At 32.2% G+C, this 14,999-nt stretch overlaps 2 protein-coding genes across 3 annotated transcripts in view; one reads left to right on the top strand and one right to left on the bottom strand.

The window, feature by feature from the left end:
- LOC108912629 (alpha-mannosidase 2) overlaps window positions 1–3,060 on the top strand; it is a 31,243-nt gene extending 28,183 nt beyond the window's left edge. For both annotated transcript variants that reach the window (XM_018717920.1, XM_018717919.1), the window contains exons 15-16: window positions 913–1,209; window positions 2,858–3,060. In XM_018717920.1, coding sequence (XP_018573436.1) covers window positions 913–1,209; window positions 2,858–3,016 — 456 coding nt within the window. In that variant the 3' untranslated portion in view covers window positions 3,017–3,060. The remainder of the gene's footprint in view (window positions 1–912; window positions 1,210–2,857) is intronic.
- Window positions 3,061–10,145: 7,085 nt separating this feature from the next.
- Window positions 10,146–13,923, bottom strand: LOC108912624 (HSPB1-associated protein 1). Its single transcript, XM_018717910.1, has 7 exons — window positions 13,612–13,923; window positions 13,402–13,551; window positions 13,210–13,346; window positions 12,982–13,100; window positions 12,655–12,776; window positions 10,609–10,725; window positions 10,146–10,555 (listed from the first exon to the last, which is right to left on the bottom strand). The coding sequence occupies exons 1-7, from the start codon at window positions 13,783–13,785 to the stop codon at window positions 10,196–10,198; spliced, it is 1,179 nt and encodes a 392-aa protein (XP_018573426.1). The 5' UTR covers window positions 13,786–13,923; the 3' UTR covers window positions 10,146–10,195.
- Window positions 13,924–14,999: the final 1,076 nt, after the last annotated feature.

The raw sequence follows: 14,999 nt of genomic DNA on the forward strand, positions 1-14,999 counted from the left end.
TTGTACGAAGGTACATTGAAAAATAATTTAGTAAACAGATTTTGTATAACTTAGCAATATGTTATTTTAGTTATCATATTTTTTTATATCACTGGTTAAGGCGCCAAACACAAAAAAGTGTGTAAAATAAATATAAATTTTTACATGATTTATTCAATGTTAACTACTATTGGTACGTAGATACGTTACTAATTGTAAATATATATTTTTTAATTAACTGTTAGACAGTGAAACTAGTGAAAATAATTTAGTGAATACAGGTTGCTTGAATTTTAAAGTCACCATATTTTTTTGATGTCTGGTAGAAGACATTATTAAAAAAAATGTTTTTAAAAAAATTTAAAAATTTTCACGATTTATTAAGTTTGAACTAAAAAATACTTTGCAACATTTAAATAAAAAAAAATACTTTGTAACAAAAAATAACAAAAATTGATAAAATAATTTTTAAACAATTTTTAAAAGAACATAAAAAATAAATAAAAATACTAACCTGATTTTATATGAAATATTTTTTTAAAATCGTTTAAAGTTTTTACAAACAATTATATGTTGTTATTTTTTTACTCACGGTGTGTTGTTTTTTTTTACTGCTGGTGGTGTGGAAATTTTATTTTTAATAACCTTTCTTTTAAATTATGAGATTTGACAACAATGCATAGTCCAGTTCCCAATTGTGCATGCACTGCGTCTAACACGGCAGCGAATTTTTCACAATGGAATTTGGAAAAATAAACTATTGATATGTGTTTCTAAAGGTCAAAGGTAGTCTCTGTATAAATATGACCCCGACCCCCCACTCAAAGTTAACCCTGTATATATTTCTGCTTATGTTACTTCGTCTTTATGAAAAATAATTCTAAATTGTTAGTAAAAAAAATTAAGGGCTGCTTATTGTTAATTTCATTTAAGTCTACGACTGAAAATCATCCGGCTGGAATTCCAACGTTATCATCTTATGTTGCATCTCAATCATTATTAAACCCGATGATAAGATTATTGAGGGTAGAAGATGAGGATTCTGTGTCCAGTGGTGCTTATACTCCCGTTGAACAAGAATTTGGAGTAGATTTTTCTATGCCATCACTGAAGACAAATGTTTATATCAAAGGGAAAGACAACATAGGTTTAGTGATTCATCGACAGTTCCTAGATGTCTGCTTTTCCGATAAGGTCCTATTACAACAATTTCCACTTAGTCAGGGAACAGTAAGTAAAAATAATATTGCTTTCTTAACGTCAGCTGAAAATAGTAACTGCACGTTTAATAATTTACTATTTTAATAATTTGCAAACTGTCCAGTTTTCGTAGAAGACTACTCATTTTTTTGTTTTAAGTTAGTAGTTGGTAGTCAAATAGTATAATAGATTTATAAAGAAAAACACTAATTTTGTTATAAAAATATATAGTTTTGTTTTATGCTATTATAGTGCAAAAAATCATGTTCAGGGTGTGCAACTTAACATTCCCACTGTTTCCTTAGAATTCTATTTTTCTATTTCTTTTAAATCCATAAAAAAAAATATAAATTCAGTCATTTTTTGTTTACTTATTTATTGTCCCTAAAATGTGACAATTGGTTTCACTGTAAATGTTTGAAAAAATAATGCATTATTTAAAATGACATTCATCGCATAGTATTTAAAATGTAATTCACTTCTGGTGTGAGAATGTGTAATTTTTTATTAATTTAAAAGATGCTTTCTAGAATAAGGGGAAAAAGTTTTATACAAAACTTTTTTCTTCAAAATTCCAAGTTCTTTCCTAAGGGTGACGGAGCTCCGAAACGACTATCTGCGGCAAATAGATACCTACTGAAAGGGTACAGCCTAATGACTTACCTACCTTTTAATTTCTAGCTTCTCTTAACACTACTACCAGATATTTTTAATACTAACAGATGTCATTAGCAGGAGTTTATGTTCAATTAAAAAAATTTTCTAAAGAAAGTACAGTAGAATAGCGTACATCAAAACTTTAAACGTGTTTTTCTCTTTTAACAATATTTGTTATTTGTTGACAAATAATAGTCTTTTTTTTTCAAAATTTTTCACTTTTTACTTCAAATGTTCGCTAATCACACAAAAATTAATGTTTTCCAAATCCCCTACATATTTTCCAAACTCGAGTAGATTAAGAGAAAATGTTTTGTTTTTTTTTTTAATCAAATTCAACACACTTCAAGAATGGCTCCAGCATCACCAGTTTATACTATTCATGAATAAATATATTTTTTTAACACTTAAAAACCTGGTTAGCAACATCCTTGAATATTATTATCTTGGTTTTCCTTCTATTAAAATAAAATCACAAAAAACGCTAGGAAAAAAATTATTTTTCTATATTTTGCAATTTTTTTCATTAATAACGAAAAATTTCTTTGTACAGCGACTATCTACAATTATGAATTTAAAAAAAATAATTTTATGCCAAATTGAACTTTTAATTAAGTACCTAAGTCTAGTACCGATTTAAAATTCATCTTGGTTTCTAAGAAAATGTTAGCGGGAATGTTAAGGGACATATCCCACCACATTTGAGTTATNAAAACCGACTGTTTGTAGCAGAACAATATAATATTATAGCTAAATCAAGGAAGCATCTGACAGTAGTGATTAATGACTCATTAATCACTGCCGTGATTAATGGGTAAGGTCGAGCAAACAGACGTATAATGGGTACATTATACAATAGTCGTGGATAAATATATTTTTTTAACACTTTTAAGGGACATATCCCACCACATTTGAGTTATATTTATCTATTATTTTCTAAGCTTCTAATATTTTTGCTTTTAATTTTTTAATATTTAAAAGAATTATTGTTAGATACCATGACAAAATATTTATATTTCAGGTTAACATTACTGGCCTGCTACCAATTTTAGATACTGACAAAAGATTACATAAATCAACTCTGTCATTTTCATTGATAAAAAATGAAGTGGATGCTAAGGGAAATTTACCGTTGTGTCCGATGGAAATGCAAGCATTTGTTATATTAACAAAAATATAAAAGTTTATTATTGTATTGGTGTTACATATAATGTTGCAAAATTAGGGGTAGTTTTGATTAATTAAAAAGGCCTAAGAATATTAATGGCCTGAAAAAATGCTATCTTTTATCGAAATTCATATAAACTATCCTAATAGCATTCTTTTTATCTAAAATTTAACTTAGGTTTAATGAAAAGCCTTAATGAGAAATTAAAAAAATGTTAGATAAAGAGAATCTGTTCAAATATTTTATATTCTCAGATTGTATGCGTCCTATCTTAAGGCATATATACAGGGTGTCCCAAAAGTGATGCCCGTCCTTCTGGGATTTGATTAAGGAGATAAAAACAAATTGAAAATCAAGAATCGAAAATTTTCCGGTTGTTTTTCTTTGTCGAGTTATTCAAAAAATTATTCAGAAAACTGAAAAAGTGAAAATCCAATTTTTTCTTCTCAAAACTGAGGTCTATGCTTATGGGGACCAAGACAAATAATTTATAACCAATAGTAGGTAAGTATAGTTTCCGATTGTCGGTGGTACCTGAGTGTAAGGAATAATTTTAACCTGAAAAGGATAGAGAAAAAAATTTTAATAACAGAACAATTTTATAAAATGGAGAGGAAAAAAACCATAACGTGCTTAAATAATAGAAATTGTTTTTACAAAAGGTGTTCAAATAAGTTGCCTCCTACTCTAAGACAAAGATAGGCATGATTCAGCATTGAAGCTTCAACCCTTTGTAGCATCTCTTGGGTCTATTAACGCGACAGGAGCGTGTATACAGGCTACTACATTTTCTGGATTTACAACAGGTTCGCTGTAAATCTTTTCTTTTAAATAACCCAAAAAAAATCTAAGGGATTCAGATCTGGCGACCTAAGAGGCCATGCTATGGATCCACCTCTTCTAATCCATCTGTCTGGGAAGTTTTGATTCAGATAATTTCATATTCGCAAACCATAATGTGATGGAGCTTCATCATGTTGAAACCAATAATTTAGTCTAACTGCTAACGGAACATCATCCAGCAATGGCAATGGTAAGTTTTCGTTTAAAAATATACAGTTGCAGTAAATATCGCTCTGAATTACATAATTATTTAATAACCCAGCCCAAATGTTTATTTATAGTTTTTTTTAAATAATTTTTTTGAATAACAACAAAGAAAAACAATCTTAAAATTTTCCATTCTTGATTTTCGATTTGTTTTTGTCCCCTTAATCAAAACCCAAAAGGACGGGCGTCACTTTTGGGACACCCTGTATATGCTGAGTCAAATTTTATTACTACACATCAAATAATATGCAGCTTTAAAATTAAGAATAATTTTTTAAAAGAGAAATGTAGTACAGATTATATTTTATACCATAAATATAAAAAATGGTAATGTTTAAAATCCTTAACATGTACTGTTATATTCAACATAAGTGACTCGAATAATAATTGATATTAAAAATTATCAAAAGACATATAAACCACGTTAAACTTTATAATTAGTAAAAATAATACACTTTTTTTTTATGGCGTTCCTACAGTATTAGTAGTTTTATGTGTTGTAACACCTAAATTGGTAAATACATATATCCCTCTTGACAGGTGCAAAGATGTCGTATTTGTACCGAGGAAAAAAGTTATTTATTATACAAAGAAAAAATAAAGTGTTTGTGTGAGAAGTATGATTGTTGAAAAACACCAAGGGCTAAAATCTTAGCTTTTTTCTAATATTTAATATACTATTTTTGCCCAACACACAAGAAATATGTTTTTTTTTTAATATTACGTTTGTATTATTTTAGTATATAGAAAACAAAGATAGTATAAAGGTTACCCCATCTGTCAGACACTGTACCACATCACTCTACTATATGAAATGAGCGTGATTTATATATCTGCTGGGTTCAATTTACCTTTTGATATTTCTAAAGTCAAAACTATATTATTAGGATTATAGTATACAGGGCCGGATTAAGGGGGGGCTATGGAGGCTGTAGCTCTGGGCCTCACGAGATCAAGGTGCCTCAGCAAGATCTGGTCAAATAAATTTTAACTTTTTTTAGAAAAAGGGCCAGTGTAGAGCTTGTAGCTCCAGGCCTCACCATAGGTTAATCCGGCCCTAATGCTTGTTCCTGTTTTCTTTCTGTTTCTTTTAATATATATTGTTTTTACTATTTTTTCTTTGTTTTTATTATTTTGTCATTTTATATAATTTTGATTTTCTGCAATTTTATTTATCTAACCTGGTCTGTAAAGGTTTTTTGATGTTTGTAAGATATGTAATGCTATTTTTTGCACTCCATTACCTAAAACTCTTATTAAAAATTTTGATATACTCATTTGACATAAATAAGAAACATACGTTTTATGTCACGGTCTGTCGCTGTCGCTGTCGCATTACTGTGGTAATTTGAATTCCCTTATTAAACATACCTCCGCTTTTTGTTAGAGGTATTGAATTTAGATTCAATCTCTAAGAGACTAAAAGGATACTTATTTTAATCCAGGAAGTTCAAAATAATTATTACATTAATGACATAGGCTATATTGCTGCTAAAATCATTCACCACACATATACAGTTATAATTTATTTTAGACTTAAACTGTAATACAAAGTTACTGGAAACTAAATTTACAAAATAAAAACTTTCACAACAAAAAATAAACATCTGCAGAGTCCGTTCATCCAGAAACAAAGCAACAAAGCAATAAAAAATTCCCTTTGTTTATCATTAAAGAATTTATGTTATACATTTCTTTCTTTCTCTTTATAACGTTTTTTGTAATAGAGCCATAGCTAGCACAGTATATGTACCAAGATAGTGATATAACAAACAAAAATCATGACTCCTAATTAGATTTTTGTTTAGTTTTTTTACAAATCATCTCACAACTAATACAGGTTGTCCCACCGAGAACTGCGTCGATCGATATCTAGGAAACTACTGCTCCGAAAAAATAACAAATTTGGCAACATGGCAATGTCCCTGGGGCAAACACAACTGAAATATCTAGAACTCTCCAGCACACCAACTTCATTATTTTAAACGGGACACCCTATATATTATTACATTTTTGTATTGTACACGTAATTTGAGGGTCACTGTTAAATATTCCCTATACCTAGAAGTTAGATTTTGGGATATTAATTTTTAAAGAAAAAATTTGACAGATACAAGGGTTCCCGGAGGTGCTAATTACTAGTTTTCAGGAGCTTGACATCAAACGGATTTTTGGTATCTGTAAAGGGCATAGGTAACACTAAATCGTGGTATACCAACAAATTAAAACATTTAATACTAGGTGTTTCATTTTTGCTGTTACATTTTGATAACTTCAAACAGCTATAACCTTGTTATCTTAAATGGAACACCCTGTAATTTTTTACTCTGTCGTATGCAGATTGAAATTTCCTTTCAAACCATATAAGCATTGTTAGGGTTGCTGTTACTACTTTTAGAGATATTTGCAATTTTCTATTTATTGGACAGTTTTTCTCGTATCAGAGACCTGTTGTCAAATTGGCCATGACCAGAAACACTCCAAAAACAATTGAAATAACTTGTTATTGTCAAGTTAGTTGTCAAATTATTGTTGTGTCTGAATAGTTTTTGCCGAAAATTTAAATAAAAATGCCTGTGGATCGTTTAAATTATACGAGTACTAATGAAGATTATTTTAATTTGCTTCTTATTTATGGAAAATGTGACAAAGTAATTTCAAGAACATCTACATGTTCTGCTTTCTTCCATAAATAACAAACAAATTAAAATAATCCTCATAAGTATAATTTAAACGACCCCCAGGCATTTTTATTTAAATTGTCAGCAAAAACTATTACAGACATAACAATAATTTGACAACTAACTTGACTAATGTCAAGTTATTTTTATTGTTTTTCGTGTGTTTCTGGTCATGGCCAATTTGACAACAGGTCTGATATGAGAAAAACTGTCCAAAAAATAGAAAATTGTAATTATCTCTAAAAGTAGTAATGGTAACCCTAACAATGATTATATGGCTTTAAAAGAAAATTTCAGTCTGGATCCAACAGAGTAAAAAAATACAGGGTGTTCCATTTAAGTTAACAAAGTTATAGCTGTTTGAAGTTATCAAAAGGTAACAGCAAAAATGAAACACCTAGTATTAAATGTTTTAATTTGTTGGTATAACATAACTTTGGTGTTACCAAAAATCTACTTGATATCACGCTCCTGAAAAGAGTTACTAGCATCTCCGCGGACCCTTCCATCTGTCAAATTTTTTCTTTAAATATTAATATATCGAATTCTTTAACTCCTAGGTACAGGGAATATTTAATAAAGTGACCCTCAATTTCACGTAAAATCCAAAAATGCAATAATATATAGGGTGCCCTATTTAAAATAACGAAGTTAGTGTCGAAATGCTGGAGAGTTCTAGATATTTTAGTTGTATTCGCCCCAGGGACATTGCCATGTTGCCAACTTTTCAAATTTTTCGGAGTAGTACTTTCCTAGATATCAATCGATGCAGTTCCCGGTGGGATATCCTGTATAATGCAGTTTGTTAATGAAGCAAAATTGTCACATATACTTATACTTATACTCATATAATTTGCACTTAATGATATTTATAGATCTAAGATGGGAAATAAAGGGATGAGATTATTCTTTGAACTGACCACAATAGAATAAGTCGAAAATATATGCATTAATTAATTATTCTACTATGCAACTTTTCAGTCGACAGATCCACATGCATCAAAGACTTTAAAAATGTTGCTCTTAAGTAAAAACGTAAGTCAACCTTGAATATACTATTTTTTATAACTTTTGAAGAAATTTTGTTTCACGGATTATTCACGAAATTATCTTCAGAATCACAAATGGTGTAAAGTATATACAAATTGTTATTTTATTTTTCAAATTTGAATTAGGAGTATGTCACCTTGGTCACCTTTATGTAATAAATAACTGTTAATTTTATGAACTAAATATATTTATTATATTGTGTTCTTTTAGCTAATACTCGCACATTTATAAGGTAAATTGTCCACTAATGTGGACTACTTTAATGCCAAATAACCCTAATTAGTTACTCCATTCATTTCCATAATTATTCATTTGTGACTTTTAGATACATTACTAAAGCTTAAACTAGAATTTAATACATTAAGGCTTATCTAATTATCTTACCGATTTTATTAAAATTCTTATCGACTATTGTAACAGGTCACTTGCAACAAGTTTCCTGGATTTATTTTCAGACATAAGAAATAATTAATCAAGTTTAGTGATTTTTTTTTCGCCTTCACTGTAGATTTTCCACACCAACTCATTTCCTATGCCAATATATCGTCGTTGCGTCTTCAAAATACGATGTGTAGTTTATCAAATTCAGTGGAGTTAAAAAACTGTTTCTGGGTCTTTTTTATTTAAGAATTAATTATTTTTAATTTTACCACGGACAGCCGCAATTATGTAGAAAGTAAGATGATCGTTTTTAACCAGAAATGCAGTTTGAAGTCATTTATCGAATTCTGTACTTGACGTGTTTTACTGAAAATATGCATGACAAATTTTGAAGCCATGACGATATATGTATTACCCTCTCTGCACTTTGCTTTTTTTCCAATGGCATATTTGCACTGAGCGTCAAAAATTGCAGTAATTCATGCTGAACTTACTTATTTAACTTAAAACTTAATGTTACTAATACTGGGTAAAGACTAAGGTAGACTCTGCCTTTCCAAAATGCTGCTGAGCCTTCCCCGAATATTAGTCTAATTATAGCCCTTGAACTGAATGTTAGGAAGACAAAAACTGAAAGCATAAAAATTGTATGAAATTGATACTAATTTTTGTTATAATCAAATTTATAAGTTCAATAGTACTAATTGTATTAAACAGAATCTATTTTTTGTCTTATGATTTCATATTTTGTGGAATTTTTATATTTCACTGTGCTATAGTGTTATATGTAGTTGGTTTATATCAGCACCTAATAAAATCTAGATTGTATAAATTTCTGTTTTATTAAGCCTGTATCAGACAATGCAATTGTGACGAACTTTCTGGACGAGACCCGGATGTCCCACAAAAAGTCGCTGTCCGGGTAACAGCAGTGGAGAAGAGTGTACACCAGGGGTCTTGATCAGAAAAGAAACCACTTCTTCCAATAGATGTACTCTCATTTATTTACCATAAATAAATAAATTCACCACTGACAAATCGGTGACGGTCAGTACTTACATTCGGTGAAATTTCAGAAAATAGAAAACTAAGGTTCCCTTGATTCGGCGTTCAACTCAGGTTGACAGCTACTCGGGAAAATGAGCGAGTGAGGAACTCCGAGAGGGACAGGGACCAACCCTCGGAGTTTCAGGGAAACGGGGTTCTAAGAACAGGCGGGAAAATGGCTGATGTTCTGTTCCCGGACGGAAGGATAAGGAGAGCGCTAAGAACAGGCGGGACAGGGACCAACGCTCTGTTCTCAGACGGAAGGATAAGGAGAGAGGAAAATTGCCGATCAACACTACTGAATCTCATGTGCAGGAGTTCAGCTTTTATAGCCGATTTGTGACACAGATTACATCAGATGTTAGTACGCAGACCCACAATAACTCCAGCATTTAGGGCTTACAGTACTAACATAGGAAAAGATAATGGTTCATCGAATATTTAACGGATGAATAAAGGTTCGTTACACAATTTAGTTGCGGAGACAGAATTACGGGGATAAAATTGCATGCTTATTATCACACAAAGGGACAGAATTGGTGCAATTTGTTTAGATTTTGCAGTAGTGTTACCAACTGTGCATTGTTTAACATGTAAAATTCCTTGTATCTTGTAAATAATTATTTTTGATTCAAGCAAAACATTGCAATGGACGAAAATTTAAGTAAATTGTATAGCTTTAATAGTGGCTTCAACGGTGTAGCTAACAGCCGTGTCCAACAGCCAACAACAGCTAGGTTGGTAATAAACAAATCGCTATCTATAACTAACTAGAATCCGTGCAATTTTGTTGCACGGAATAGAGCATGCATTCATGCATTTCAGTTGCCGCAACAGAATTACATAGTCTGATAAGAAAAATTTCATGGATTCTATCGCAGCAACCAAATCCCTGCTCCAAATTGCATTATCTGACAAGGACTTTATTAACATTACACTCAAAAAATATAATTTATTGTGAATTCTTAGTATACAATAAATATCAAGTGCTTTTACATAATAGTTTTTCAGTAATAAGTGAAACAACATCATTATCTGCAAAAACATTAAGAAGTTCTAAAATATTATTTTCTTCAGAATGTGTATAATTTTCTTTTGCTGTCTTTTTAAATCGTTTCCTTTGCCCCTCTAAAAATATGATAAAATCTTCTTGAGACATTTTAGGTATTTTTTCTACAAAATGGTACTTCTCCAACAATTCAGATTCGTTAATTTCACAATAGTTTTCAGTAGATTTTGTACCATCCTTTTTACTTCTTTTGCTTTGTAATTTATCCTTGCAAATCTTTTTACATTTGTTTATAATCTCCAACATATTTCCAGTATCATTTTCTAAAATAGACTGAAACAGAACACATCGCTAAATACTTGTTACTTGACTATAAAAATGATTACCTGCTGCATGTTAGGGTTTAAAATATGATCAGCTGTTTCTTTATTTGATACATCTACCATTTGTTTAACAAAAAGCTGAACTATTGATTCATTAAGTCTTTCTGCATCATCTTGGGGCTATAAAATAAATACAGTTTACAGGATGTAACAAAAATACTTAACCAAACTCTAATGGAGAATTCTATCACAAATAAAGAAAGTTCCTTGTATTCAAAAACATGTCATTTTCGAGATACAGAATATTAAAAATTAATAAAAAATTATAGTACATTTCAAGTAAAAAAAAAAACAGTTGAAGATATATCCAAGAAGACTAAGAGTACTTTAATGTTCTGTGGTTTTTGTTTTCTACGAAGTTAGCATTCAAGGCCAAAGTGTTGGGAGCAGAACGCGCGCTCATTTGTCTCAGTCAGTTGAGAATTGTTGTTGTAGTGGCGTGTTGAAATGAGTGCTGAGAAGCGTAATGCAGTTTCTTCTTGCAATGGGAAAGGCGCCATTCCAGATTTTTAATGATATCAAAACTGTTCACGGGACTAATGTGTACAAGTGAAGTCATGAGTATAAAGCTGGCAGAATGAATGCTCATGATGAACAACGGAGTAGGTGTCCCTCAATCGTGACTGATGGTGCACAAGATTGAAAAATGCTTCGTGGCGACTATCGATCGACTTTGGACGAGATAAACGCTTGGTTATCGAAAATTGTGTGCGAGGAGGGAGGTGGCTACCAAAACAGCTCACGGATCAACACAAAGCCAAAGGTAAACAATTTCTTGACCGTATTGTGACTGGCGAAGAAACGTGGGTGGCCCACTACACCCCTGAGACGAAAAAACAATCAATGCAGTAGCGACATTTGTCTTCACAGCAAAAAAATTCAAAACCATTGTTTTAGCCCGAGAAATTATGGCAATTGTGCTTTGGGACTGTAAACGGATTCTCCTCATTGACTTTTTGCTCCAGGGGGAAACAATAATACTGTGCGGTACCTTGAAAACTTTACGGAGGGCGATACAAAACAAAAGGAAGGAGAATGTTAACGAAGGGAGTGTGCTTGTTGCATGACAATGCACGTTCTCACACAGCCAACGCCACAAAGCAACTCTTGGATTCATTCAGTTGGAACATCATCAGTTCACAGCTCTGCCCTGATATCTTCTGATTTTCATCTTTTCTCTTCTCTGAAAGTGTTTATGGGTGTAAAAAGGTTTTCTACCAATGATGAGGTTCACAGTGCCTTGAAACAATGCGCCCAATAGATGGCGGGAGATTTTTCTGATAAAAGGTATCAGAAAGCTCATCCCTTGGCACACAAAGTATATAGAGGTTGAAGGCACCTAAATAAAAAAATTGTATTTAATGTACTTTTCTGAATATGGTAGGTACTACTTTGTGGATATGCCTCTTATTTAAAAAAATTATTCGAAGTCATGACACTTAGCAATAATTACCTATACACAGGTTTTACCACTTATTTCAAAAAGGGCATATGAGCGACATGCGGCAGGACACATTCCTGTAAAAATAATTTCAACCACGTCACAGCCACTAAGATGGTAAATTTTCCAAGATGGAACTTTAAGTCAAATGTTATATTGCTGTAAAGAGACCCCTTTGTGTAAATTGTAAATTTTCCAAGATGGAATTTTAAGCCAAATGTTATATTGCTGTAAAGAGTGTAAAGAGACTCGTATGTGGTTTCTTATTTGCTCTTTCCATTTTCATATAAAGAAGGTCAACCATCAGTTCTGGGTTACCCTGTACATGTGTTTATAGCAACTTTTTCGTTATTTTATGACATAAATTCCATTTTTAAAGTTTGTCCAAGTATTTTAGTTATACCTGTACTTAAAATTAAAAATTACTTTTTGTAATGTTGCTGTATTTGCTCACAAAAAAAGAGAGATGTTTATATATGATCTAATTTTAGCATTCCCTATAACATTAAGCATTCATCTTTAATAAGGTCGCCATTTCTGAAATTCTTATATATGCAAAGCAAAGATTGAGGTGAGGGAATTACTTCAACATTTAATGGTTTACTTACCAGTGGAACCCAAACATTAATACTGATGGCAGTTTCTAGATTTTCTACATAATGCCACCATTTATGAGGCAAATATAAAACATCGCCTGGATTTAAAATAACTTTTCTGCAATTACTCACACCTTAAAATAAGATTATAGTTGATTTAAAAAATGTACTTAAAGAAAAAATAAATTCAAAGGTGATTTTAGATAATCCAACTTAGTACTGATAATATCCATGAAATAAATGAATTATTTTTTATTTATTAATGCTAATGGAAAATTGAAAACATAAGAATGATCCTACTAACATCTTTCAGTATTAATAGTCCAGTTTCATAGGTACCTTTAAAATCTTCAACATCGGGACTGAAGAAATTTAATTTTGAATAGATACTGGATTCTTCATAAGGTATCCTGGTAGGTTTCAAATCTTCTTCTGGAGGTGCTATAATCCAAAGTTTTCTGTAAACATATGTTTGATTTCATTTATTTTATTCACCGACTTATTTTTCTTGTGAAAAGATACCGAATTGTGTCATGAATAATTCCGAAATACTCGTGCCACACTTACCTCCCATAAACTTGAAATATTAGGTTAAATCCATATGTATCAATGTGACATGATGTGTGGGCACCTTTTGTGCCCATCCACATTGTACAATCGTCCACTGTTATGTTGGGAAAACCCAAAGGTGCCCATGAAATATTCTAAAATTAAAATTGTCTATATTAATAAGTCTTGTAATAATTATCAACAAAGTACTTTTCGTAATTCTTCAATATTGGTAAACCAGTTATCTAAATATTTATAATCAAAATATAACCATTTTTCTTCAGAATCACATTCTGAACATTGTAAGAAATATTTAAAAGAAGATTTTATAACATCAGTTTTTCTTTCCCACTGAGGTTCCTATAAAAATTTATTTGCCTAAACGTGAGATACATTATGTTATGGTATGGAATATATTACATGTGTATATTCAAATTTCCCCAATCGAAATTCTAAAATCTCATCTCTTAATTTATTCTTCCAGTCTGTCAGAGTCCACTTTAATAATTCACAGGTTAATAAATGTTTAAAAATTAGAGGTTCCTGAGTATTTAAAATCAACAGTTTTATTTCTTCGGAAGTAGTTGCATTCATATTTTACATTTATAAAATATTTTGTTTATGCTATTATAATTAGTACACGGTTCTGCTCAATTCAGTAAAAATATGTAAATGAGAAAAAAAAACAGTTCTTTGACGATATTTTAGTGGTTTTTAAAAAAAAAATTAAAATATCTATGATAAAAATTGAATTTCAATTTTCATTTCTGGGTTATGTTATGTCTCAGTGTCGGTCACAAAACAGAAAAAAGTAAAGGGGTGTCAGTATTACTAATAGTCGCTTTCCAATTGACTTCAGAGTTTAGAAGCACTTTAGAATAGATTTTTGGGTACTGGAACATTTTACTCTTAGTAGAGTATACGCCGACGACCTGACAATCACATCCCAATCCGTAGATCCTAGATATTCCGTCTCCGTCTCCCTCCTCCAAAACTCCTTAGACCAACTTGAAACCTGGTGCAACAGGTGGAAAGTCAAAATTAATCCCAACAAAAGTTCGGCTATCCTTTTTACCAAACGAAAAATCCCACAAAACCTCGACAGACTGACACTATCCCAGGAACCCATCTCCTGGAATCGACAAACACGATACCTGGGCGTGACGATGGACCAGCGTCTCACGTGGAAACCGCACATCGTGGAGACGGTGGCGCGAGCGAAGACCACCAGGGCTAGGCTCTATCCCTTACTCAAAGGTGGAAACACCCTCAGTTTAAGGAATAAGCGAACGCTTATCAAGGTGGTACTTCAACCGCAGCTAACCTACGCCTCCACGGCGTGGGGTCACGCGGCAAAAAGCCACTTAAAGTCATTACAGGCTGTGGAAAACATAGCCCTCCGCACGGCCACCGACGCGCCCTGGTACGTAAGAAACACTGACATATTACGAGACTTACAATACACAAACGCTACACAGACAATAAGACAAAACGCGGAGAAACGATTTGACGTAGCCGCTAGACATGACAATCCCCTCCTCAGGCAAGCCGTTGACTACGTACCCGACGTGACCGACAAACACAAAAGACCTAGACACCAACTTTTTGACCCTGGGTGACCACCCCAATGACCCCCCCCCTGCCCGCTAACCTTTTCTGTTTCGGAGACAGCCAGGTTCAAGAAACGAAGACAAACACACACACACACACATACACACCCCCCATACCCTCCTTAACCCTCCCCTCCCGCGCTAGCCTAAGGGCCACCTTAGCAAAGCGCATCCCAGGCTGCATAGCCGCACTACCCT

The sequence above is a fragment of the Anoplophora glabripennis genome, unplaced genomic scaffold (assembly GCF_000390285.2).
Source record: "Anoplophora glabripennis isolate ALB-LARVAE unplaced genomic scaffold, Agla_2.0 scaffold650, whole genome shotgun sequence".
Taxonomy (NCBI): Eukaryota; Metazoa; Arthropoda; class Insecta; order Coleoptera; family Cerambycidae; genus Anoplophora; species Anoplophora glabripennis.